This window comes from Oncorhynchus nerka, linkage group LG4 (assembly GCF_034236695.1).
Source record: "Oncorhynchus nerka isolate Pitt River linkage group LG4, Oner_Uvic_2.0, whole genome shotgun sequence".
Lineage (NCBI taxonomy): Eukaryota > Metazoa > Chordata > Actinopteri > Salmoniformes > Salmonidae > Oncorhynchus > Oncorhynchus nerka.
Window position 1 is genome coordinate 86,730,777 of NC_088399.1, and position 27,981 is coordinate 86,758,757.

Here is a 27,981-nt window from a genome sequence, read left to right on the forward strand (position 1 = left end):
ATGCCTTTTGGTGAACACAAAACGTGTTTGCTTATTTTTTTCTTTAAACAATGGCTTTTTTTCTGGCCACTCTTCCATAAAGCCCAGCTCTGTGGCGTGTATGGCTTAAATTGGTTCTATGGACAGATACTCCAATCTCTTCTGTGGAGTTTTGCAGCTCCAGGGTTATCTTTGGTCTCTTTGTTGCCTCTCTGATTAATCCCGTCCTTGCCTTGTCCGTGAATTTTGGTGGGCGGCCCTCTCTTGGCAAATTTGTTGTGGTGCCATATTCTTTGCATTTTTTAATAATGGATTTAACGGTGCTATGTGGGATGTTCAAAGTTTTTGATATTTTTTTATAACCCAACCCTGAGCTGTACTTCTCCACAACTTTGTCCCTGACCTGTTTGGAGAACTCCTTGGTCTTCATGGTGCTGCTTGCTTGGTGGGGGCTCTTGCGTGGTGGTGTTGCAGACTCTGCGGCCTTTCAGAACAGGTGTATATATACTGGAATCATGTGACAGATCATGTGACATTTAGATTGCACACAGGTGGACTTTATTTAACTAATTGTGACTTCTGAAGGTAATTAGTTGCACCAGATCTTATTTAGGGGCCTCATAGTAAAAGGGGTGAATACATATGCACGCAACACTTTTTTTTACTTTTTAAAATGTTTTGAAACAGGTTCTTTTTTAAATTTCACTTCACCAATTTGGACTATTTTGTGTATGTCCATTACATGAAATCCAAATAAAAATCTATTTAAATTACAGGTTGTAATGCAACAAAATAGGAAAAAGGCCAAGGGGGATGAATTATTTTGCAAGGCACTGTATTTCGCTAAGACGGTATACCGTATACCGGATTATTTGGAAATAGCCACAGGATGGTTATTCAAATACAGTGGGGAAAACAAGTATTTGATACACTGCTGATTTTGCAGGTTTTCCGACTTACAAAGCATGTACAGGTCTGTCATTTTTATCATAGGGTACACATCAACTGTGGGAGACGGAATCTAAAACAAAAATCCAGAAAATCACATTGTATGATTTTTAAGTAATTCATTTGCATTTTATTGCATGACATAAGGATTTGATACATCAGAAAATCAGAACTTAATATTTGGTACAGAAACCTTTGTTTGCAATTACAGAGATCATATGTTTCCTGTAGTTCTTGACCTTGAGATGCTTCTTACTGAGCCACTCCTTAGTTGCCCTGGCTGTGTGTTTCGGGTCGTTGTCATGCTGGAAGACCCAGCCACGACCAATCTTCAATGCTGTTACTGAGGGAAGGCCAAGATCTCGCGATACATGGCCCCATCCATCCTCCCCTCAATACGGTGCAGTCGTCCTGTCCCCTTTGCAGAAAAGCATCCACAAAGAAGGATGGTTCCACATCCATGCTTCACGGTTGGGATGGTGTTCTTGGGGTTGTACTCATCCTTCTTCCTCCAAACACGGCGAGTGGAGTTTAGACCAAAAAGCTCTATTTTTGTCTCATTAGACCACATGACCTTCTCCCATTCCTCCTCTGGATCATCCAGATGGTCATTGGCAAATTTCAGATGGGCCTGGACATGCGCTGGCTTGAGCAGGGGGAACTTGCGTGCGCTGCAGGATTATAATCCACGACGGCGTAGTGTGTTACTAATAGTTTTCTTTGAGACTGTGGTCCCAGCTCTCTTCAGGCCATTGACCAGGTCCTGCTGTGTAGTTCTGGGCTGATCCCTCACCTTCCTGATCATTGATTCCCCACAAGGTGAGATCTTGCATGGAGCCCCAGACCGAGGGTGATTGACCGTCATCTTGAACTTCTTCCATTTTCTAATAATTGCGCCAACAGTTGTTGCCTTCTCACCAAGCTGCTTGCCTATTGTCCTGTAGCCCATCCCAGCCTTGTGCAGGTCTACAATTTTATCCCTGATGTCCTTACACAGCTCTCTGGTCTTGGCCATTGTGGAGAGGTTGGAGTCTGTTTGATTGAGTGTGTGGACAGGTGTCTTTTATACAGGTAACGAGTTCAAACAGGTGCAGTTAATACAGGTAATGAGTGGAGAACAGCGGGCTTCTTAACCTCTTCCCTCTACTCGGGACGCTTGCGTCCCAACTAGAGCTCTGGAAATGCAAATGCGCTACGCTAAATGCTAATAGTATTAGTTAAAACTCAAACGTTCATTAAAATACACATGCAGGGTATCGAATTAAAGCTACACTCGTTGTGAATCCAGGCAACAAGTCAGATTTTTAAAATGCTTTTCGGCGAAAGCATGAGAAGCTATTATCTGATAGCATGCAACAATACACTACAACACAAAAGACCCGCAGGGGACGTAAACAAAATAATTAGCATTTCGGCGTTACACAAACCGCACAATAAAATAGAAAACATTCATTACCTTTCACCATCTTCTTTGTTGGCACTCCTAGATGTCCCATAAACACTATTGGGTCTTTATTTCGATTAAATCGGTCCATATAAAGCCTAGATATCGTTATATGTAGACTGTGTGATAAACGAAAAAAACATTGTTTCAAAACGTAACGTCATTTTTTTAAATTCAAAAAGTCGACGATAAACTTTCACAAAACACTTCGAAATACTTTTGTATTGCAACTTTAGGTATTAGTAAACGTTAATAAGCGATAAAATTCATCAGGAGGCGATGTAAAAATCATTAGCTGTCCGTCTGGAAAAATGTCCGGCTAGAAACTCAACAAAATATCCGGTCCTAGACCTGAAGAAATGCGCTGCCTTGCATGTGTTTGACCAAGAAAACTCGTAGGGGAAATGACAAGACTCTAGACACCGTGTGGAAGCTGTAGGTACTGCAACCTCAGTCAATTAATTGTGGTTCACCTTTATCAATGGGTTCAAGTCGCGCAGCAATATATTTTTCCATTTTCAGTGATCAGTTTTTCCTGTGCTTTTCGATGTAAATGCCGTTCTGGTAAAGCCACAGCAGTGATTTAACCAGTTTTATAAACGTCTGAGTGTTTTCTATCCACACAGACTAAGCAAATGCATATACTATATTCCTGGCATGAGTAGCAGGGCGCTGAAATGTTGCGCGATTTTTAACAGAATGTTCAAAAAAGTAGAGGGTAGGAGGAAGAGGTTTTAAAGAAAAACTAACAGGTCTGTGAGAGCTGTAATTCTTACTGGTTGGTCGGTGATCAAATACTTATGTCATGCAATAAAATGCAAATTAATTACTTAAAAATCATACAATGTGATTTTCTGGATTTTTGTTTTAGATTCCGTCTCTCACAGTTGAAGTGTACTTATGATAAAAATGACAGACCTCTACATGCTTTGTAAGTAGGAAACACTGCCAATTTAGCAGGTTATCAAATACTTGTTCTCCCCACTGTATAAACACAACGTAACGTATTGGTCCCATGTTTCATGAGCTGAAATAAAAGATGCCAGAAATGGTCTGTACGCACAAGAAGCTTATTTCTCTCAAATTCTGGGCACACATTTTTTTTCTATCCTGTTAGTGAGCATTTCTCCTTTGCCAAGATAATCCATCCACCTGACAGGTGTGGCATATCAAGAAGCTGATTAAACACCACAATAATTCATTCCTGAGGACAATAAAAGGCCACTCTAAAATGTGCAGTTTTATCACCCAACACAATGCCACAGAACTCTCAAGTTTTGAGGTAGTGTGCAATTGGCATGCTGACTGCAGTAATGTCCACCAGAGCTGTTGCCATAGAATGTTCATTTCTCTAGCCGCCTCCAACATCATTTTAGAGAATTTGGCAGTATGTGCAACCGGCCTCACAACCGCAGACCACATGTAACCACGCCAGCCCAGGAACTCCACACCCAACTTCTTCACCTGTGGGATCGTCTGAGACCAGCTACCCGGACAGCTGATGAAACTGAGATGTATTTCTATCTGTAATAATGCACTTTTGTGGGGAAAAACCCATTCTGATTGGCTGGGGCTGGCTCCCCAGTGGGTGGGCCTGGCTGCACCCCACCCAGTCGTAAAATCCATAGATTAGGGGATAATGAATTTATTTAAATTGACTGATTTCCTTATATGAACTGTAACTCAGTCAAATCGTTGACATTTTCGCTTTTATATATTTTTTTACCTGTAGTTCCCCAGAACAGTTTATCCAGTCACGTGTTTGTTAGTCAGTAGCACAACGTGAGAAAGCGGGAGCAGGTGAGTCCGGCTGTGTATTGACAGGGGTCGCCTTTTATATTGAAAGAAAAAAAATCACTTCCTGATAGTTTGTCTCTTAGATATGGTAGCAAATTGTTTCAAATATCTAGATTTCTTTCAGCTAAAATGATATCCACAAGTAGTAGCTAGCTAACGTTAACATGCTAGGTTAGGCTGTTGCCTTAAATCACTAATCGTCTTCGTCACATACAATTATTCATTTTTATTCATATTTCTCAATTGGATAAAACCATAAAAACACACATCACCATAGCTACCAAAAATAGTGGGAGTGAACTTCAAGAGAAGCAGGAATGGGGTGGGGGCGGGAACTGCAGCAACGCTATGATCTGGTGGCTTGGGTCCCGCGGGCGGTGTAGTCGATCACGGGCACCGGAGTGCGGCAGCCAATTGTCAAAATGCCGCCTCATTCAAGTGCTGCCATAGGCGACGGCCTAATCTTGCCTATTGGGAGGGCCGGAAAACTATAGTTTTCCTTCACAGAAAATACATTCGCACAATACCCAAATAGCTTAATTTTCATGAACAGAAGTGGAACTCTATTAGTTTTTTGTTGCTGTGCCAAAAACAGTGCATGGCTATCATATTTCTATTTATCATGGAAATAATGTAGCTAGCTACATTTCCTAATGTTTTGTTTAAAGTTAATCTGGAATTTTATTGAGAAAAACCTACACATCAGCCAGAGCGCTGTCTGCTGATATATAATGCCTGTTCGTGAATTGTGCAACTGAAGCACGAAGTTAGTATGATGCCAAGCAGAAATTACAATAAGCATTTTAGATATGCGTTTACAAAACGCCGCATGAGATTTATTACGTGTATTATGTTTTTCTTGCATTAAATGAATTATGCTTTAACGCGACCCCTAAGTAAGTTACTGAACTAATAAGGTGACGGGGCATAATATTATGTAAGCTTTGTACCGTGTTTAAGAACTCAACGCCCTTTGGATGAGTTATCTGTACAGCTGCCACTGCTATATTTTGATTTCCTTGCATTTTTCTCCTCTCCGTTCTCTGCCTGCTCCTCCCCCATCTTCTCCGAGCAGAGCAGGCAGGCCCGTTGCCCTAGTGACTCCAGACCCACAGCGTGTGCACATGCCGCTTCAGAGCAGACAAGCATGCGTCAAAACTTTGTTAATTTGCACAATGTCTGTCGTTCACACTCGATTGTAAATTTTCAGACTGACCAAAAATGACACAGTTGCTCCTACCTACGTGTTATGTAAAAAAAAACGTTCTCAGTTGAAGCTGATGTTTGTCATCGAGTAGGATCTCAAAATTACAACGGAAATAGAACCACTAAATCACCTAGTCATTTCAGATATAAAAAATATATCAACAAAATAGACTGGCCAATCGATGACACGAATCATGGATGCTATACTGGGCAATCAGTTTGCTTTGTTTGCATATTTAGCTAGCAGCCTCCATAGAAATTCGCTATTACTTGTGCTAATTTTGTTAACATTCTTGTAACAGATGCCCAATGTGTTTTTGTTGTTTTTTGGCGTCCCCGTGTGTACTAAGCCGGTAATACCGCAAATCCCGGAATGAGAGGCCGATATGACAATATAAAAATCATATGTCATTAAGTAACACACAACATTTACTCCGTCCCTTTTGCAGAGAAATCACAGGTCACCCCTTACCCCACATTGTGTGTTCCAGTGTGAACAGTAAAGGGGATTGGGGTAAATCACTGTGATTTGATTGGTATCTCAAGTGCCACCCAGCCTCAGGCCCATAGTGATAACTCCGGAGGCATGGCCATCCATCCTCCTTCCCTTCCCTCGCTCCTTCTCTCACCCCGTTCACCAGACGAATGGGACACAATTCCACTTGCTGTCACAATGACCTTTTCCTGTTTCTACAGACAGGTCCTCTATGTTGTTGAAGTCAGTCAGTCATGACAAGCTGGTCTACTGAACACTTTGGCTTGAAAGTGAATGTGATGGCCATCACTTGTATGACGAGGCCCACGTTGAGTCTGTATAATAATTTGCTTTGCTGCCTCGTTCTGTATCTAGAACCCCATTGACACACACATCAATGTACATGTACAATCAATCTCACAACACCTTTAGTCCATCTCTCAAGACCTGGTTCGGACAGAAAGCTGTTGACATTTTTTATTCTGTGTATAATATTTAATGTTTAAGTGAGAGTGGTTATGTGTAATGTGTGGTAGTTACTGTAATAGTGTTCCTGATCTTCCCATCTAGTTACTGTAATAGTGTTCCTGATCTTCCCATCTAGTTACTGTAATAGTGTTCCTGATCTTCCCATCTAGTTACTGTAATAGTGTTCCTGATCTTCCCATCTAGTTACTGTAATAGTGTTCCTGATCTTCCCAGCTGTAGTTACTGTAAGTGTTCCTGATCTTCCCAGCTAGTTACTGTAAGTGTTCCTGATCTTCCCAGCTAGTTACTGTAATAGTGTTCCTGAGCTTCCCAGCTAGTTACTGTAATAGTGTTCCTGATCTTCCCATCTAGTTACTGTAATAGTGTTCCTGATCTTCCCAGCTAGTTACTGTAATAGTGTTCCTGATCTTCCCATCTAGTTACTGTAATAGTGTTCCTGATCTTCCCATCTAGTTACTGTAATAGTGTTCCTGATCTTCCCAGCTAGTTACTGTAATAGTGTTCCTGATCTTCCCAGCTAGTTACTGTAATAGTGTTCCTGATCTTCCCATCTAGTTACTGTAATAGTGTTCCTGATCTTCCCAGCTAGTTACTGTAATAGTGTTCCTGATCTTCCCAGCTGTAGTTACTGTAAGTGTTCCTGATCTTCCCAGCTGTAGTTACTGTAAGTGTTCCTGATCTTCCCAGCTAGTTACTGTAAGTGTTCCTGATCTTCCCAGCTAGTTACTGTAATAGTGTTCCTGATCTTCCCAGCTAGTTACTGTAATAGTGTTCCTGATCTTCCCATCTAGTTACTGTAATAGTGTTCCTGATCTTCCCAGCTAGTTACTGTAATAGTGTTCCTGATCTTCCCAGCTAGTTACTGTAATAGTGTTCCTGATCTTCCCATCTAGTTACTGTAAGTGTTCCTGATCTTCCCAGCTAGTTACTGTAAGTGTTCCTGATCTTCCCAGCTAGTTACTGTAATAGTGTTCCTGAGCTTCCCAGCTAGTTACTGTAATAGTGTTCCTGATCTTCCCATCTAGTTACTGTAATAGTGTTCCTGATCTTCCCAGCTAGTTACTGTAATAGTGTTCCTGATCTTCCCAGCTAGTTACTGTAATAGTGTTCCTGATCTTCCCAGCTGTAGTTACTGTAATAGTGTTCCTGATCTTCCCAGCTGTAGTTACTGTAATAGTGTTCCTGATCTTCCCAGCTAGTTACTGTAATAGTGTTCCTGATCTTCCCAGCTAGTTACTGTAATAGTGTTCCTGATCTTCCCAGCTGTAGTTACTGTAATAGTGTTCCTGAGCTTCCCAGCTGTAGTTACTGTAATAGTGTTCCTGATCTTCCCAGCTAGTTACTGTAATAGTGTTCCTGATCTTCCCATCTAGTTACTGTAATAGTGTTCCTGATCTTCCCAGCTAGTTACTGTAATAGTGTTCCTGATCTTCCCAGCTAGTTACTGTAATAGTGTTCCTGATCTTCCCATCTAGTTACTGTAATAGTGTTCCTGATCTTCCCATCTAGTTACTGTAATAGTGTTCCTGATCTTCCCAGCTAGTTACTGTAATAGTGTTCCTGATCTTCCCATCTAGTTACTGTAATAGTGTTCCTGATCTTCCCAGCTAGTTACTGTAATAGTGTTCCTGATCTTCCCAGCTGTAGTTACTGTAATAGTGTTCCTGATCTTCCCAGCTAGTTACTGTAAGTGTTCCTGATCTTCCCAGCTAGTTACTGTAAGTGTTCCTGATCTTCCCAGCTAGTTACTGTAAGTGTTCCTGATCTTCCCAGCTAGTTACTGTAAGTGTTCCTGATCTTCCCAGCTAGTTACTGTAATAGTGTTTGTTCCTGATCTTCCCAGCTAGTTACTGTAATAGTGTTCCTGATCTTCCCAGCTAGTTACTGTAATAGTGTTCCTGATCTTCCCAGCTAGTTACTGTAATAGTGTTCCTGATCTTCCCAGCTAGTTACTGTAATAGTGTTCCTGATCTTCCCAGCTGTAGTTACTGTAATAGTGTTCCTGATCTTCCCAGCTAGTTACTGTAATAGTGTTCCTGATCTTCCCAGCTAGTTACTGTAATAGTGTTCCTGATCTTCCCAGCTAGTTACTGTAATAGTGTTCCTGATCTTCCCAGCTAGTTACTGTAATAGTGTTCCTGATCTTCCCAGCTAGTTACTGTAATAGTGTTCCTGATCTTCCCAGCTAGTTACTGTAATAGTGTTCCTGATCTTCCCAGCTAGTTACTGTAATAGTGTTCCTGATCTTCCCAGCTGTAGTTACTGTAATAGTGTTCCTGAGCTTCCCAACTGTAGTTACTGTAATAGTGTTCCTGATCTTCCCAGCTGTAGTTACTGTAATAGTGTTCCTGAGCTTCCCAACTGTAGTTACTGTAATAGTGTTCCTGATCTTCCAAGCTGTAGTTACTGTAATAGTGTTCCTGATCTTCCCAGCTGTAGTTACTGTAATAGTGTTCCTGAGCTTCCCAACTGTAGTTACTGTAATAGTGTTCCTGAGCTTCCCAACTGTAGTTACTGTAATAGTGTTCCTGATTTTCCCAGGTGCTAGTAACCCTGGAGCAGCTGGAGAGAGTGAGCACCTTCCAGGAGTTTGTCCAGATCTTCAGCCAGTTTGGGAACCAGATGGTGGAGTTCGCCCACCTGACCGGGGACAGACAGAATGTGAGTACCGTCCCTCTCTGAAAGGGTATTGGTCAAGCCACTCTTCTTTCCCCTCCAGCTCTCACATTGTTAGAGAGAGCACTAGAACAGTCTGCTGCACCCAGCCTCACCCTACTAGAATCTGAAGTCAAATTGTTTGCTGATGATCTGGTGCTTCTGTCCACAACCATAGAGTGCCTACAGCAGCACCTAGATCTTCTGCACAGATTCTGTCAGACCTGGGCCCGGACAGTAAATCTCAGTAAGACAAAAAATAATGGTGTTCCAAAAAAAGGTCCAGTTGCTAGGACCACAAATACAAATTCCAGGGGCCTTCTATGCCATCAAAATGAACATAACATTTGACATGCCAATTAGGATCTGGCTAAAAATACTTGAATCAGTTATAGAACACATTGCCCTTTATGGTTGTGAGGTCTGGTGTCCGCTCATCAACCAATAATTCACAAAATGGGACAAACACCAAATTGAGACTCTGCATGCAAAATTCTGCAAAATATCCTCTGTGTACAACATAAAACACCAAATAATGCATGCAGAGCAGAATTATGCCCGATACCCGCTAATGACCACTTAAAAGGAAGCCATTCTCAAACCTTCCATAAAAAAGCCTAAGCAAGCTGGTCCTGGGGCTCTGTTCACAACCACACCCTACAGAGAGATTCATCTGGAGAAGAGTCCCCTAAGCAAGCTGGTCCTGGGGCTCTGTTCACAACCACACCCTACAGAGAGATTCATCTGGAGAAGAGTCCCCTAAGCAAGCTGGTCCTGGGGCTCTGTTCACAAACACACCCTACAGAGAGATTCATCTGGAGAAGAGTCCCCTAAGCAAGCTGGTCCTGGGGCTCTGTTCACAAACACACCCTACAGAGAGATTCATCTGGAGAAGAGTCCCCTAAGCAAGCTGGTCCTGGGGCTCTGTTCACAAACACACCCTACAGAGAGATTCATCTGGAGAAGAGTCCCCTAAGCAAGCTGGTCCTGGGGCTCTGTTCACAAACACACCCTACAGAGAGATGAACCTGGAGAAGAGTCCCCTAAGCAAGCTGGTCCTGGGGCTCTGTTCACAAACACACCCTACAGAGAGATTCATCTGGAGAAGAGTCCCCTAAGCAAGCTGGTCCTGGGGCTCTGTTCACAAACACACCCTACAGAGAGATTCATCTGGAGAAGAGTCCCCTAAGCAAGCTGGTCCTGGGGCTCTGTTCACAAACACACCCTACAGAGAGATGAACCTGGAGAAGAGTCCCCTAAGCAAGCTGGTCCTGGGGCTCTGTTCACAAACACACCCTACAGAGAGATGAACCTGGAGAAGAGTCCCCTAAGCAAGCTGGTCCTGGGGCTCTGTTCACAAACACACCCTACAGAGAGATTCATCTGGAGAGAGCTGGAGTCCCCTGGAGAAAGCAAGCTGGTCCTGGGGCTCTGTTCACAAACACACCCTACAGAGATTCATCTGGAGAAGAGTCCCCTAAGCAAGCTGGTCCTGGGGCTCTGTTCACAAACACACCCTACAGAGAGATTCATCTGGAGAAGAGTCCCCTAAGCAAGCTGGTCCTGGGGCTCTGTTCACAAACACACCCTACAGAGAGATTCATCTGGAGAAGAGTCCCCTAAGCAAGCTGGTCCTGGGGCTCTGTTCACAAACACACCCTACAGAGAGATTCATCTGGAGAAGAGTCCCCTAAGCAAGCTGGTCCTGGGGCTCTGTTCACAAACACACCCTACAGAGAGATTCATCTGGAGAAGAGTCCCTAAGCAAGCTGGTCCTGGGGCTCTGTTCACAAACACACCCTACAGAGATTCAAGAGTCCCTAAGCAAGCTGGTCCTCTGAGAAGAGATTCATCTGGAGAAGAGCAAGCTGGTCCTGGGGCTCTGTTCACAAACACACCCTACAGAGAGATTCATCTGGAGAAGAGTCCCCTAAGCAAGCTGGTCCTGGGGCTCTGTTCACAAACACACCCTACAGAGAGAACACTGGAGAAGACCCTAGCTGGTCCTGGGGCTCTGTTCAGAGAGATTCATCTGGAGAAGAGTCCCCTAAGCAAGCTGGTCCTGGGGCTCTGTTCACAAACACACCCTACAGAGAGATTCATCTGGAGAAGAGTCCCCTAAGCAAGCTGGTCCTGGGGCTCTGTTCACAAACACACCCTACAGAGAGATTCATCTGGAGAAGAGTCCCCTAAGCAAGCTGGTCCTGGGGCTCTGTTCACAAACACACCCTACAGAGAGATGAACCTGGAGAAGAGTCCCCTAAGCAAGCTGGTCCTGGGGCTCTGTTCACAAACACACCCTACAGAGAGATTCATCTGGAGAAGAGTCCCCTAAGCAAGCTGGTCCTGGGGCTCTGTTCACAAACACACCCTACAGAGAGATTCATCTGGAGAGGAGTCCCCTAAGCAAGCTGGTCCTGGGGCTCTGTTCACAAACAGAACCCACAGAGCCCCAGGACAGCAACACAATTAGACCCAACCAAATCATGAGAAAACAAAAAGATCATTACATGACACATTGGAAAGAATTAACAAAAAAACTGAGCAAACTAGAATGCTATTTGGCCCTAAACAGAGAGTACACAGTGGCAAAACACCTGACCACTGTGACTGACCCAAAATGAAAGAAAGCTTTGACTGTGTACACTCTGGCTCTCGAGAGATGACAGGCTATGTGCACACTGCCCACAAAATGAGGTGGATACTAACCTGCCAAATGTATGACCATATTAGAGAGACACATTTCCCTCAGATTACACAGACTCACAAAGAACTCAAAAACAAATCCAATTTTAATAAAGTCTCATTTCCATACCACAGTGTGCCATCACAGCAGCCAGATGTATGACATGTTGCCACAAGAAAAAGGCAACCAGTGAAGAACAAAAATCAATGTAAATACAACCAATACAACCTATTTTTATCCCTTTTGTACTTGAACTATTTGCACATCTTTACAACACTGTACGTAGACATGACATTTTGAAATGTCTTTATTCTTTTGGAACTTGTGTGAGTGTAATATTTACTGTTCACTTTGATTGTTTATTTCACTTTTGTTTATTCATTTCACTTGCTTTGACAATGTAAACATATGTTTCCCATGCCAGTAAAGCCCCTTGAATTAAAATGAGAGAGAGACTATAAAGATCTAAAAGCCATGTGCTTTCCAGCTTGTAAAAAGAGGCTCCTGTCTTAATGAATCAAATGAGTGTCTGTGCGTGTGGGAGAGAGAACCGTACAGTGCCGTGAGCCATGTTGGCCCCACATCCACTCAGAGTACGAGATGACACCGATGGCAGGGTATGTATGACGAGCCCCTGCTACCCTCACACACGTGCATATACACACACTCCAGGGCCTCTGCACCAGCAGGGATAGTGTAGGTGTGTTTAGACAGACGGCAGCACCAATGCGTGGGTCAAATCTGACTCGCATCTCAAAGGAGGGATTACGTCATCAAAACAAAATGTGCTTCAAACAAACCCTCTGGAGGCCAAATTAAGTTGTAAAACTGTACATACATCTTTGTATCATATGTTTTCAAGAAATAATGATGCCAGAAAGTTAGAACTCTGTTCCCTGTAGTGCCAGAGTCTGCTAATCCTGCTTTAAGTCATACACAGTCTCTATGTACGTGTTCAAATTGGCACACTATTCCATATATAGTGCACTACTTTTGACCAGGGCCCATAAGGTCAAAAGTTGTGCACTACACAGGGAATAGGTTGTTATTCTGGATACAGACTGCGCTAGCTAGCTGATGAAAAGTGAATCGTTATGATATAGAGATGAAAATATTCAAATACTTTGTTTTCCGTCTGGAAATCTACTGAGACTAACCGAGTAAAGAGCAGGGGAATATATACTGAACAAAAATATAAAACGCAACATGTAACAATTTCATAGATTTTACTGAGTTACAGTTCATATAAGTAAATTCATTAGGCCTTAATCTAATAATAATAATTTCACATGACTGGAAATAAAGATATGCATCTGTTGGTCACAGATACCTTAAAAAATATTAGGGGCATGAATCAGAAAACCAGTCATAGTCTGGTGTGACCACCATTTGACTCATGCAGCGCCACACATGTTCTTCGCATAGAGTTGATCAGGCTGTTGAGTGTCAAACAAACCCTCTAGCGACCAAATTCAGTTGTAACAACATCATGCTGTGCATACATCTTTGTACAGTCGTGGCCAAAAGTTTTGAGAATGACACAAATATACATTTTCACAAAGTTTGCTGCTTCAGTGTCTTTCGATATTTTTGTCAGATGTTACTATGGAATACTGAAGTACAATTACAAGCATTTCATAAGTGTCAAAGGCTTTTATTGACAATTACATGAAGTTAATGCAAAGAGTCAATATTTGCAGTGTTGACCCTTCTTTTTCAAGACCTCTGCAATCCGCCCTGTCATGCTTTCAATGAACTTCTGGGTCACATCCTAACTGATGGCAGCCCATTCTTGCATAATCAATGCTTGAAGTTTGTCAGAATTTGTGGGTTTTTGTTTGTCCACCCACCTCTTGAGGATTGACCACAGGTTCTCAATGGGATTAAGGTCTGGGGAGTTTCCTGGCTATGGACCCAAAATATCGATGTTTTGTTCCCCGAGCCATTTAGGTATCACTTTTGCCTTATGGCAAGGTGCTCCATCATGCTGGAAAAGGCATTGTTTGTCACCAAACTGTTCCTGGATGTGTTGGTACCATTCTTTATTCATGGCTGTGTTCTTAGGCAATATTGTGAGTGAGCCCACTCCCTTGGCTGAGAAGCAACCCCACACATGAATGGTCTTAGGATGCTTTACTGTTGTCATGACACAGGACTGATGGTAGCGCTCACCTTCTCCGGCCAAGCTTTTTTCCGGATGCCCCAAACAATCGGAAATGGGATTCATCAGAGAAAATGACTTTAGCCCAGTCCTCAGCAGTCCAATTCCTGTACCTTTTGCAGAATATCAGTCTGTCCCTGATGTTTTTCCTGGAGAGAAGTGCCGCCTTTGCTGATCTTCTAGACAGCAGGCCATCCTCCAAAAGTCTTTGCCTCACTGTGCATGAGGATGCACTCACACCTGCCTGCTGCTCTGTACTGGTGGTGCCCCGATCCTGCAGCTGAATCAACTTTAGGAGACGGTCCTGGCGCTTGCTGGACTTTCTTGGTTGCCCTTAAGCCTTCTTCACAACAATTGAACCACTCTCCTTGAAGTTCTTAATGATCCGAAATAAATGGTTGATTTAGGTGCAATCTTACTGGCAGCAATATTCTTGCCTGTGAAGCCCTTTTTGTGCAAAGCCATGGTGACTGCACATGTTTCCTTGCAGGTAACCATGGTTGACAGAGGAAGAACAATGATTCCAAGCACCACCCTCCTTTTGAAGCTTCCAGTCTGTTATTCGAACTCAATCAGCCTGATAGTGATTTCCAGCCTTGTCCTCGTCAACACTCACACCTGTGTTAACAAGAGAATCACTGACATGATGTCAGCTGGTCCTTTTGTGGCAGGGCTGAAATGCAGTGGAAATGTTTTTTGGGGATTCAGTTCATTTGCATGGCAAAGGGGGACTTTGCAATTAATCCGATCACTCTTCATAACATTCTGGAGTATATGCAAATTGCCATCATACAAACTGAGGCAGCAGACTGTGAAAATTAATATTTGTCATTCAAAAAAGAAAATGGTCACGACTGTATGTACATGTTTTCAAGAAATAATGATGCCAGAAAGTTATATGGAATGTTGTCCACAATGTTGTCAATGGCTGTGCGAAGTTGCCGGATATTGGCGGACACTGAAACACGCTGTCGTACGCATCCAAAACATGCTCAGTGGGTGGTGACATATGTCTGGTGAGCAGTGGCGATTTTAGCATGTAAATCTTGGTGGGACAAAAAAATAAAAAGGTGGGATGCTTGCCAGCAAAGCCACAACACTAAACAATACATTTAATTGCACTATAACAGTGACAAATGGTGGCCACAAACTGTTAGGGCCTACATAAAGCTGTCCCAACATCTTACCACTGCTACACCTGGCTATCAGCGGAGCCTTATTTGGCAGAAACAGTTAATTCAGCCTCATTTACTGCCTTTAAACAAAACATAGCTGATATGGCTGACTTGCTTAAACAAATGTGGTTTCTAATGACAATTGAGATGAACAAACTATGGCATAACTAAGGCAATCCATAATTTCGATGAAAACAATGAGTGAGTTAGGATGGACGTAGTCAATATAACTTTGTTTAACACTTTTGAAATATTCAACGACAGAATTCAGAATATGTGCCGTTCTTAGTGTTCTCCCTGGACGCCAAGTCAGAACTGTAGGATAAATAAAAGGCGCATATAAGCAGACATGAAGGCTCTTACAAATTTCGATGGTTACATTTATCTAAAACAGGTTATAGGCTACATGTGCACCACCAAGTCAGAACAGTAGGCAGAATTAAGAGTGGTAAAAAAGATACCAAATTATTAGGGTGAAACACCTGGGCTACTAACATCTTACTACACAACATACACTTAGTATTACTTTCTTAGCTACAGTATACATATCTCCCTGGAATATTACATCATTTATGCAGCAGCATACAATACATTTTTAGACTCAACTTGTTGTTCTGTGCTCACTTGAACAGGAAGGTGGCTCAGCGGTCTTTTGTGGGCAAATTTTGTCATCAGTCTGGCATTCTCTGAAGTTATGGTGCTTTCAAAACAACTGGGAACTCTGGGGGGGACAAGGTTGAATCATGATGATGTCATTGATCTTCAGATCGTAGCTCTAGAAAGAGGCTGGATTTACAACCGAGTTGGATGACTGTTCAAAACATATTTTCCCAGTCGAAGCTCGTTTATTCCCGGCTTCCCAGTTGTCTTGAACTCACTTTAGTCAAGTTTTAGCAGTCCCGAGTTAAGTTGCTTTGAGTGCGACACAAATCATGCTTCATTAACAGCATGGCCAATGTTGAATGTTTATCACATTAAACTGGGAAAAGAGCCTTCCAAACCACTCATTGTTGAATTTTCGATTTCCAACTTGTGTAATGTTTATGGCTGATGAGCACCAATACGTTTTATCTAATTTCTCTTCTGTATTTCTCTTCATATGACAAGGATTTGCCAGTAGATTGTTGACTTGATTCATGATGACTGCTAGCTAAGATTTTGAAAGTATGATGTTGACATGATCAGTCCCATCAAAGCTACTGTAGATATAATGTGATTTAACGCAATTTTATCTGTGGTCAATGACCTTGAGTCTTCTTGGATGGGCGCTTCTAATGTAACTATGGCAGCACCCAAGGGGCTAGAATTTTCTAGCGCTACCCTTAGACTTAGCAGTGACGTAGGGTCCACATGAATGTCAGAACACTGAGCCAATCACAGCACTGAGCTACATTGAAAAACCTGCATCTTGGAGCTGCCTTAAGAAAACAAGAGGCCATGTGTATATGAGGCTTTATTAAATCAATGATATATACAGTGGGGCAAAAAAGTATTTAGTCAGGCACCAATTGTGCAAGTTCTCCCACTTAAAAAGATGAGAGGCCTGTAATTTTCATCATAGGTACACTTCAACTATGACAGACAAAATGAGGAAAAAAAATCCAGAAAATCACATTGTAGGATTTTTAATGAATTTATTTGCAAATTATGGTGGAAAATAAGTATTTGGTCACCTACAAACAAGCAAGATTTCTGGCTCTCACAGACCTGTAACTTATTATTTAAGAGGCTCCTCTGTCCTCCACTCATTACCTGTATTAATGGCACCTGTTTGAACTTGTTATCAGTATAAAAGACATGGCTCTGTGCCTGGAGAGAAGTTGATTCCACCTCCTGGAACACACACTAAATGCTTAGTCTTTGAAACACAGAGATGAGCGAGTCAGTGGATGTTACTGAGATATCTACTGCATTGACTCGTGCTTCACCAGGTTAATCTATGAGTAATAACGCTGATGGCCGGAGGACTAAACCTTAATTAAACTTAGCTCGAGAACTCTTACGGTTCTTTCACATGGTACGGATATCCTCTGTGTGCGTTTAAAGTGTGGGGGATGCTTTTTTTTAAATGACTGACCCCTTGCATTAATTGGTCCACTAGTCCAGACCAGAGCCATGTATTTATTTTATTCTTCAATCATGGCTCTGGTTCAGATCCCTGGTAGGTCAAAGCCAGGTCTTCTTAGCAAGACTGAGTTGTGGCTTAAAATGGTTCTGTCTATTTGGTGTCTCACAACTGGCCCACACTCACAAATCAGAGAAGTTTGGGAACCAGCCGAGACTGCTTCTGTAACTGTCCAGTGTTGGTCTCTGTCCATTAGGACATGAAGGATGAGACTGCTTCTGTAACTGTCCAGTGTTGGTCTCTGTCCATTAGGACCTGAAGGATGAGACTGCTTCTGTAACTGTCCAGTTTTGGTCTCTGTCCATTAGGACCTGAAGGATGAGACTGCTTCTGTAACTGTCCAGTGTTGGTCTCTGTCCATTAGGACCTGAATGATGAGACTGCTTCTGTAACTGTCCAGTGTTGGTCTCTGTCCATTAGGACCTGAAGGATGAGACTGCTTCTGTAACTGTCCAGTGTTGGTCTCTGTCCATTAGGACCTGAAGGATGAGACCGCTTCTGTAACTGTCCAGTGTTGGTCTCTGTCCATTAGGACCTGAAGGATGAGACCGCTTCTGTAACTGTCCAGTGTTGGTCTCTGTCCATTAGGACCTGAAGAATGAGACCGCTTCTGTAACTGTCCAGTGTTGGTCTCTGTCCATTAGGACCTGAAGGATGAGACTGCTTCTGTAACTGTCCAGTGTTGGTCTCTGTCCATTAGGACCTGAAGGATGAGACTGCTTCTGTAACTGTCCAGTGTTGGTCTCTGTCCATTAGGACCTGAAGGATGAGACTTCTTCTATAACTGTCCAGTGTTGGTCTCTGTCCATTAGGACCTGAAGGATGAGACTGCTTCTCTAACTGTCCAGTGTTGGTCTCTGTCCATTAGGATCTGAAGGATGAGACCGCTTCTGTAACTGTCCAGTGTTGGTCTCTGTCCATTAGGACCTGAAGGATGAGACTGCTTCTATAACTGTCCAGTGTTGGTCTCTGTCCATTAGGATCTGAAGGATGAGACTGCTTCTGTAACTGTCCAGTGTTGGTCTCTGTCCATTAGGATCTGAAGGATGAGACTGCTTCTGTAACTGTCCAGTGTTGGTCTCTGTCCATTAGGACCTGAAGGATGAGAATAAGAAGGCCAGGATGGCAGCAGCCAGAGCAGTGCTGGAGAAATGCACCATGATGCTGCTCACTGCGTCCAAGGTGTGTACATACTGCTGCTAATGTAGTAGATTAAACCTGTGGACTGGAAAAACTTGCTACTGAATAGGTCAAATTAGTCCTTCTGGTGCTCGTGAATTTCCATAGGCTGTTTTGAAGCAAAAAACTAACTTCCCATTTAAAACATTGTTTTTGTGTTTAGTAGATGTGAGGCATAGAGACTGTATTACTACAATTGACTCTGAACATGGACTGCCACACAAGCAGACTAATTCTGATACTTTTCCAAATTATTAGCAAAAGAGTTGCTATGATTGGTAAAAAGATCAGAATTGGGCTGCCTGTGTAAATGCAGCCTCAGTTGTAAAACCATGTCTCTCTCCCTGTAGACGTGTCTCAGACACCCGGACTGCGAGTCGGCGCGTATCAACAAAGATGCTGTGTTCCACCGCATGCGATTCGCCCTGCAGCAGGTCATGGAGATCGTGACGGACGCCCGGCCCTGCGGGGAGACCAAGGTCCTGCCCCTCAGCATTTACACCGGCATCAAGGACTTCAAGGTGGGACAACCGGGAAGGACTTCCTTATAGATTACATATGTTTTTGTTTTTTTCTCCACTTTGCATTGTAATATAGTTCTAATATAGTAACTACAGTACGATGGTTTAGGCCTGGACTAATCTAGGTTATCCACAAACTACAATCTAGCGTAATGTTCACGTAGTCTATGCACAAGATATTTATTCAATTTTTATTTAGCCTTTATTTAACTAGGCAAGTCAGTTAAGAACAAATTCTTATTTACAATGACGGCCTAGCAAAAGGCAAAATACCTCCTGCGACGACGGTGGCTGGGATTAAAAATGTAAAATATAGAACAAAACACACATCACCACAAGAGAGACACCACAGCACTACATAAAGAGAGACCTAAGACAACAACACAGCATGGCAGCAATACATGACAACAACATGGTAGCAACACAACATGGCAGCACAACATCGTAACCGCACCAAACATTATTGGGCACAGACAACAGGCCTGGACATACAAACATGAGGCACGCCAGGTGTTCTGCACCAGTTCTTTACAATAAGTCAATTATCCCTAGTCAACCTGAATTACCAGTAGCTTGTCATAGAGCTTTTGAATGTTATTCTCTGTCACTCTGTGTCAATTAAATTGAAATGCTTTATTGGCATGACAAATAATTAGTTGTATTCATTACTGTGTCTCTGTCTGTGATCCCAGTCCAACGTGGAAGGTCTGCATGAGGGTCTGTACTCACTGCCCCAGCAAGCTCTGTCTGACCAGCTGGAGGCGGTGGTGGAGAGGACAGAGGACTTCACTGACTCGGCCTACACCAGCCACGAGCACCGAGAGGGCATCCTGCAGCTCTGCCAGCTCGCCCGCCAGGACACTGACCAGCTCATCGCAGCCTGGAGGGAGGCGGTATGTTGGCATAAACTGGGCATACACACACATGTAAATACTTGTACACTCGCGTGTATACATGTACTCACACATGTAGATATGAACTCGTACGTCTACATGATTAAGAGCACGGGTACAGTAGGTTATGATTTAGCATGCATGAAAATGCACATTGCATTCACGTGTGTAGATGGCCACAGAAATGCACACTCCTTCACTTCCTTTCTGTTGCTTAGCTACATGACCTTGTGTACTGTTGCTAGGTTTATAGATAATGTGAAGGAGAACAATATAATATCCAGCCTTTTCACACCACCCTCTCCCATACGGCTATACAGTGCTATTTTCCTTCATTCTTTATAGGTCTTAAACCAGTCCTGGGCCCATCAATGCATCTCAGAGTAGGAGTGCTGATCTAGGATCAGTTTTGATTATATGGACAGATCCTAGATCAGGACTCTTACTCTGAGATGCTTTGTGGATACGGCCCTGAAGTCAGCCTCATCGTATGAATGGCCATTCACTTGACTCCATTGATTACATAGAACACATTGTTCTCGCTCTCTCGACACCTCACTGAAAGGAGGCTCCTTGGACTCCATAGTGTGTGGCTTTCACACAATGTGTTTTTCCATCATTAAGGTTGTATATATGTGTGAAAATAGAGGCCACAGTTCCATTGACAAATTGAATGGAATCAGAGCTACAGCACGTTGAATGATTGGCTCCCTAGTGAGACCCATTTCTACAGCGTGTGTCACTAGCTAGATCCCAGGGCCTGTTCATTTTCCTCCACTTATTTCAGTAGAAACAGAGCAGTGAGACGAGGTGTTTTTCTCTACTTATTTCAGTAGAAACAGAGAGGGTGATGAGAGGGTCAGAATCATCAGGGCCCCGTTTTTCAAAAGTGTTCTATCTGGATTTCAGGATTAAATGCATAGAAATACAATGGGAGTCCAATGATTCATCCATTCTATTCATTCATTCTATTTCTTTGCGTTTAATCCTTTCCGATAGCTGGAATCCAGATAGAACACTTTTGAAAAACTGGACCCTGGTGAATTCTGCTTGACAGTTTTTTACATTGTTTTTTTACATTGCTGTAATCGTGTCTGACTACAGTAACTTCCACCCGTCTCCTTGCCCTTAGAACGTGTGTCTGAAACTTGTGTTTTACAGGATATTGGTGATGCAGAAGGGATCTCTCTCTTTCACTCACTCACACTTTCTTTCTCTTCCTCTCACACACTCTACCTTTTCTCTCTCACACACACACACACACACACACACACACACACACACAGGGCATGAGCAGGGCTGTGTAATCTCGTATTATTCTCCTGCTAAGACAGGCCACATCCCAGGCACCAGTCATCATGTGCATGATTTATGTGACGACTACTCTTATCTTTTTCCCCTCACTTATTTATTTGAATATTTTCCTCATCCCAGCTGTCTCTCAATGCCAAAGAGGCCACGGAGGAGATGGAGCTGTCTATACTGAAGACCTGCCAAAGTGTTCACGAACTCCGCAGAGAGGTGAGTCCTGTAACCCTGTGGTCTTAACTAGAATGCATCACTGTCTGGCATGCCAAGTGGTTCAGTCCTAGATCAGATCTGTCCGGAGTTTTCTGTACTCTCCAACTGGGTTGGGATGCAACTGATTACATATCATCTGATTACAAAAACCTGTAGCTGTAATCGGTTATGTTACCAGCAAAAATGTTGTAATCAGTTTAGATACATTTGAAAAAATGTATTACTTTTTTTTTGATTACTTTTAAAAATCAAAAATGATGTTTGTGAAAAAATACATTGACACCTTTCTTTTTTTTCCTCATTCAATTCACTATTGAAAAAAATAGTCTAAGTTTGCCCCACCTGAGCGAGTCTGACCACAAGTCAGAAACCACTATGACGACACACCAGATGCGTTTGAGGGATCCTTTTTGTCTTCTTCTAATGCCTCTTAAGGGGAAAGTAACTGAAAGTAATCAGATTACATTACTGAGTTTGGTTAATCCAAAAGTTACGTTACTGATTACAATTTTGGACAGGTAACTGTAACAGATTACATTTAGATAGTAAATGACCCAACCCTGCTCTCATCACAATTTGTTCAGATCTCTTGCTCTTCTTTCTCTTTAATATGGCCTAAGCACTCTCCCACTTTTCCGTATTCTCCTTATCCTCCTTCCGTTGGCACTCGCCCTTTCTTTCTCCTCCTTGTTCTCTTTCTGTCTTACTATTGTTTTCTCTTCCTATTACCATTGTGCAGCCAGATGTACAAAATATACCACATATGTATACCCATTTTCATCTTCCCTCTTCCCCTCTCCCGCTGCCCAGCTCCATAAGGTGGCGGTGGGGCGGGCGGCGGACCTGCTGAAGCTGCATGCAGAACACCTGCCTCTGCGGGCCTTGAAGGCCTCAGGGGGCGAGGGAAACCTGGAGGCCGTGGCAGAGTACGCCCACACGCTCGGCGAGCAGAAGGAACAGCTGATGGAGGTGAGCGAGGCTCGCTGGCTGGGGAGGTTAACTTAAGTCTGTTGAATCTCCCTGATCTAATCACCTTTGTTGAATTTAATTTATATAATTTTATTTAACCACAAAGTCTATTTAATTACATTTTTAAAAGTCCATCATATCCATCTCTATGGCTGAGGTGTATGGACATGGTACTTGTGATATGAGCTACTGGCTTTGGAGACCTGTATTTATTTTCCAGTTGAATATCTGGAAAATATATCTTGATCTGTCTGCTGCTCATATCCAGTCATATTGATGTTAGACGCTGATGTTGTCTGTTCTGTTCCAGACGTGTCGTCTGCTGTGTCACGTCTCAGGGACAGAGCCTCTGGAGATCACTTGTATGCACGCTGAGGAGACCTTCCACGTCACTGTCCCCCAGGTAACAGACACTCTGACAGGAAACGCACCCAGACACTCTGACAGGAAACGCACCCAGACACTCTGACAGGAAACGTACCCAGACACTCTTGACAGGAAACGCACCCAGACACTCTGACAGGAAACGCACCCAGACACTCTGACAGGAAACGTACCCAGACACTCTGACAGGAAACGCACCCAGACACTCTGACAGGAAACGCACCCAGACACTCTGACAGGAAACGCACCCAGACACTCTGGCAGGAAACGCACCCAGACACTCTGGCAGGAAACGCACCCAGACACTCTGGCAGGAAACGCACCCAGACACTCTGGCAGGAAACGCACCCCGACACTCTGGCAGGAAACGAACCCCGACACTCTGGCAGGAAACGAACCCCGACACTCTGGCAGGAAACGCACCCCGACACTCTGGCAGGAAACTCACCCCGACACTCTGGCAGGAAACGCACCCCGACACTCTGGCAGGAAACGAACCCCGACACTCTGGCAGGAAACGCACCCCGACACTCTGGCAGGAAACGCACCCCGACACTCTGGCAGGAAACGCACCCCGACACTCTGGCAGGAAACGCACCCAGACACTCTGGCAGGAAACACACCCACCCTGTGACAGGAAACACACCCACCCCCGTGACATGAAACACACCCACCCTCGTGACATGAAACACACACCCACCCACCCACCCTGTGACAGGTAAAATCAAATCAAATTTTATTTGTCACATACACATGGTTAGCAGATGTTAATGCGAGTGTAGCGAAATGCTTGTGCTTCTAGTTCCCAATGCAGTAATAACCAACAAGTAATCTAGCTAACAATTCCAAAACTACTACCTTATAGACACAAGTGTAAGGGGATAAAGATATATGAATGAGTGATGGTACAGAGCGGCATAGGCAAGATACAGTAGATGGTATTGAGTACAGTATATACATATGAGATGAGTATGTAAACAAAGTGGCATAGTTAAAGTGGCTAGTGATACATGTATTACATAAAGATGCAGTAGATGATATAGAGTACAGTATATACATATGAGATTAATAATGTAGGGTATGTAAACATTATATTAGGTAGCATTGTTGCTAGTGATATATTTTACATCATTTCCCATCAATTCCCATTATTAAAGTGGCTGGAGTTGAGTCAGTGTGTTGGCAGCAGCCACTCAATGTTAGTGTCTGATGGCCTTGAGATAGAAGCTGATTTTCAGTCTCTCGGTCCCTGCTTTGATGCACCTGTACTGACCTTGCCTTCTGGATGATAGCGGGGTGAACAGGCAGTGGCTCGGGTGGTTGTTGTCCTTGATGATCTTTATGGCCTTCCTGTGACATCGGGTGGTGTAGGTGTCCTGGAGGGCAGGTAGTTTGCCCCCGGTGATGCGTTGTGCAGACCTCACTACCCTCTGGAGAGCCTTACGGTTGTGGGCGGAGCAGTTGCCGTACCAGGCGGTGATACAGCCCGACAGGATGCTCTCGATTGTGCATCTGTAGAAGTTTGTGAGTGCTTTTGGTGACAAGCCGAATTTCTTCAGCCTCCTGAGGTTGAAGAGGCTCTGCTGCGCCTTCTTCACGATGCTGTCTGGGTGGGTGGACCAATTCAGTTTGTCTGTGATGTGTACGCCGAGGAACTTAAAACTTACTACCCTCTCCACTACTGTTCCATCGATGTGGATAGGGGGGTGTTCCCTCTGCTGTTTCCTGAAGTCCACAATCATCTCCTTAGTTTTGTTGACGTTGAGCGTGAGGTTATTTTCCTGACACCACACTCCGAGGGCCCTCACCTCCTCCCTGTAGGCCGTCTTGTCGTTGTTGGTAATCAAGCCTACCACTTGTGTCGTCCGCAAACTTGATGATTGAGTTGGAGGCGTGCGTGGCCACGCAGTCGTGGGTGAACAAGGAGTACAGGAGAGGGCTCAGAACGCACCCTTGTGGGGCCCCAGTGTTGAGGATCAGCGGGGTGGAGATGTTGTTGCCTACCCTCACCACCTGGGGGGTAAGGTAACACACTCTGACAGGTAACGTAACACACTCTGACAGGTAACGTAACACACTCTGACAGGTAACGTAACACACTCTGACAGGTAACGTAACACACTCTGACAGGTAACGTAACACACTCTGACAGGTAAGGTAACACACTCTGACAGGTAAGGTAACACACTCTGACAGGTAAGGTAACACACTCTGACAGGTAAGGTAACACACTCTGACAGGTAAGGTAACACACTCTGACAGGTAAGGTAACACACTCTGACAGGTAAGGTAACACACTCTGACAGGTAAGGTAACACACTCTGACAGGTAAGGTAGCACACTCTGACAGGTAAGGTAGCACACTCTGACAGGTAAGGTAGCACACTCTGACAGGTAAGGTAGCACACTCTGACAGGTAAGGTAGCACACTCTGACAGGTAAGGTAGCACACTCTGACAGGTAAGGTAGCACACTCTGACAGGTAAGGTAGCACACTCTGGCAGGTAACATAACACTGACAGGTAACGTAGCACACTGACTGGTAACGTAGCACACTCTGACTGGTAACGTAGCACACTCTGACTGGTAACGTAGCACACTCTGACAGGTAACGTAGCACACTCTGACAGGTAACGTAGCACACTCTGACAGGTAAGGTAGCACACTCTGACAGGTAACGTAGCACACTCTGACAGGTAACGTAGCACACTCTGACAGGTAACGTAACACACTCTGACAGGTAACGTAGCACACTCTGACAGGTAACGTAGCACACTCTGACAGGTAACGTAGCACACTCTGACAGGTAACGTAGCACACTCTGACAGGTAACGTAGCACACTCTGACAGGTAACGTAGCACACTCTGACAGGTAACGTAACACACTCTGACAGGTAAGGTAGCACACTCTGACAGGTAAGGTAGCACACTCTGACAGGTAACGTAACACACTCTGACAGGTAACGTAGCACACTCTGACAGGTAACGTAGCACACTCTGACAGGTAACGTAGCACACTCTGACAGGTAAGGTAGCACACTCTGACAGGTAACGTAGCACACTCTGACAGGTAAGGTAGCACACTCTGACTGGTAACGTAGCACACTCTGACAGGTAACGTAGCACACTCTGACAGGTAACGTAGCACACTCTGACAGGTAACGTAACACACTCTGACAGGTAACGTAGCACAATACATGTTGAAGAAACTCCACCCTGATGTTGTTGTTAAGCTGTACTTCTCCATTATCAAGGTTTATCAGCACATTCTCTGCCATCTTGTCCCCTATAGCTTCACCCCCATCCATTTAAACACAGCCAACTATTACAGAAACCGACATTAAGATGACTTCATCTGATACGGGGAGAAATAACTCAGAAAACTACACGCACACAAGTCAGAGTGCATCACCTCCGGCGTGTTGCATTTAATTGGTAATTACCCACAGGTGTCTCTTTATTACCATTGGAAGACATCCACACACACACACACATCAGTATTAATCCTCCCTGGGCGGAGGCTCCCCCTCTGTGACCTTATTGATTGACCTATGAACCTATTAGCTCAGTCATTACAGCTGGGTCATGCAGGGTCTGACATTACTGTGGGCGGGTCTTCACATTTTCCACAACACTCCCAGCAGCAGATAATGAAGCATCTGTCCCAACGGCCTGGAAGACCAAACATAATTAGAAAACTGGGAGACATAACGGATTCCATGCCCCCTGCTCTGCTTGCTGAAGATTGGTTCCATTTCACATAATCAGCCCCCACACTGAGAGGAAATGATCATGTGTCTCTGCTCATAGACTAGTTCAACATTCTATGAGAATGAGGCCTGATTCCATTCTGTAATGGGGATGTTGGAGAGATTGTATGGGGGTGGGGCTGTCTAATCATTTTCTTGGATCCTTTGTTAGTTTTCCCTCAAAGAACCAACTGGTCTGGATAGCTACTGGTGTGAGTAACACTGTAATAGCTCCACTTAAGGTGTGTACTGTGCACCTTATCGAAACACTTCACCACTCCAATACAAGTTTAAAACATATCTACTTCCCCCATCTCTCGCTCCCTCCCTCCCTCCTCCATCCTCTCAGATCATTTCTGCAGCCCAGACGCTGGCCCTGCACCCATCCAGTAAGATTGCCAAGGAGAACCTGGATGTGTTCTGTGAGGCCTGGGAGTCCCAGCTCTGTGACATGGGCGTGCTGCTCCGGGAGATCAATGACGTGTTCGAGGGCCGCCGAGGTGTGTGTGTGTGTGTGTGTGTGTAATGGGCATCCAAGGTGGGCCTCCCGGTCATAGGAGAGGGGAGGGAGAATAAGTGGTAAGAGGAGTTGGGTTGGGACAGGCCTCCTGTTGGGAGGAGAGGGGGGTGTTGGTGGGGTGGTCTCCCTGGTGGGACGAGAAGGGGGGTTGTTGGACTGGGATGGTCCCCCTTGTGGGAGGGGGGTGCTGGAGGGATTGGTTGGGGCAGTCCCCCTGGGTAGGAGGAGGGGCAGGGGGTGTTGGTGGGGTGGGGCCAACCCCCTGGTGGGACGAGAGGGTGGGTTATTGGCCTGGGACGGTCCCCCTGGTGGGAGGGACGTGTTGGAGAGATTGGGTGGGGCAGTCTTTTTTTTAATATATATATTTTTTACCCTTAGCAGGTAAGTTGACTGAGAACACATTCTCATTTATAGTAATGACCTGGAGAATAGTTACAGGGGGGAGGAGGGGGATGAATGAGCCAATTGTAAACTGGGGATGATTAGGTGGCCATGATGGTATGAGGGCCAGAATGGGAAGTGGTATTGAAGGAACTGTATGACTAGGATTGGATCTCACTCAGACAAGGGATGTTACCATACAACCAACCCCTGGCAAGGGGATGATGTTTCTGTCCCTCATGGTTATTGATAGCAAAAGTTAATAAGACTGTGAAGGAATGGATTATTCATTCAGTTATGTCAAATCTGATGGACTCCCACCACTATTATATCGACACCACACTGAAATAACATTAATGCCCGTATTCACTAGTCACCACACAGTTTTCTCCCCACCCTCTTGCTCTCTTTCTCTTGCACGCTCTCTCTTGCTCTATTCTCTTTCTCTCTATTCTCTCTCTTGCTATTCTATTCTCTATATTCTCTTGCTCTCTATTCCCTCCCTCTATTCTGTCTCTTGCTATTCTATTCTCTATATTCTCTTGCTCTCTATTCTCTCCCTCTATTCTCTCTTGCTATTCTATTCTCTATATTCTCTTGACCTCTATTCTCTCTCTTGCTATTCTATTCTCTTGCTCTCTATTCTCTCTCTTGCTATTCTATTCTCTCTCCTCTTGCTCTCTATCTTAATCTCTATCATTTTCATGGGCAGTTAGTCTCTACA

General features: G+C 44.1%; 1 protein-coding gene across 1 annotated transcript in view; it reads left to right on the forward strand.

Annotated features, from left to right (window-relative positions):
• The window catches only part of LOC115128710 (alpha-catulin-like), a 111,207-nt gene that overhangs the window by 66,034 nt on the left and 17,192 nt on the right, over positions 1-27,981 (forward strand). Inside the window, exons 4-11 of the mRNA XM_065017995.1 lie at positions 8,880-8,999; positions 18,233-18,322; positions 18,670-18,840; positions 19,533-19,733; positions 21,168-21,254; positions 22,065-22,223; positions 22,534-22,626; positions 26,706-26,856. Of these exons, the coding sequence (XP_064874067.1) occupies positions 8,880-8,999; positions 18,233-18,322; positions 18,670-18,840; positions 19,533-19,733; positions 21,168-21,254; positions 22,065-22,223; positions 22,534-22,626; positions 26,706-26,856 (1,072 nt within the window). The remainder of the gene's footprint in view (positions 1-8,879; positions 9,000-18,232; positions 18,323-18,669; positions 18,841-19,532; positions 19,734-21,167; positions 21,255-22,064; positions 22,224-22,533; positions 22,627-26,705; positions 26,857-27,981) is intronic.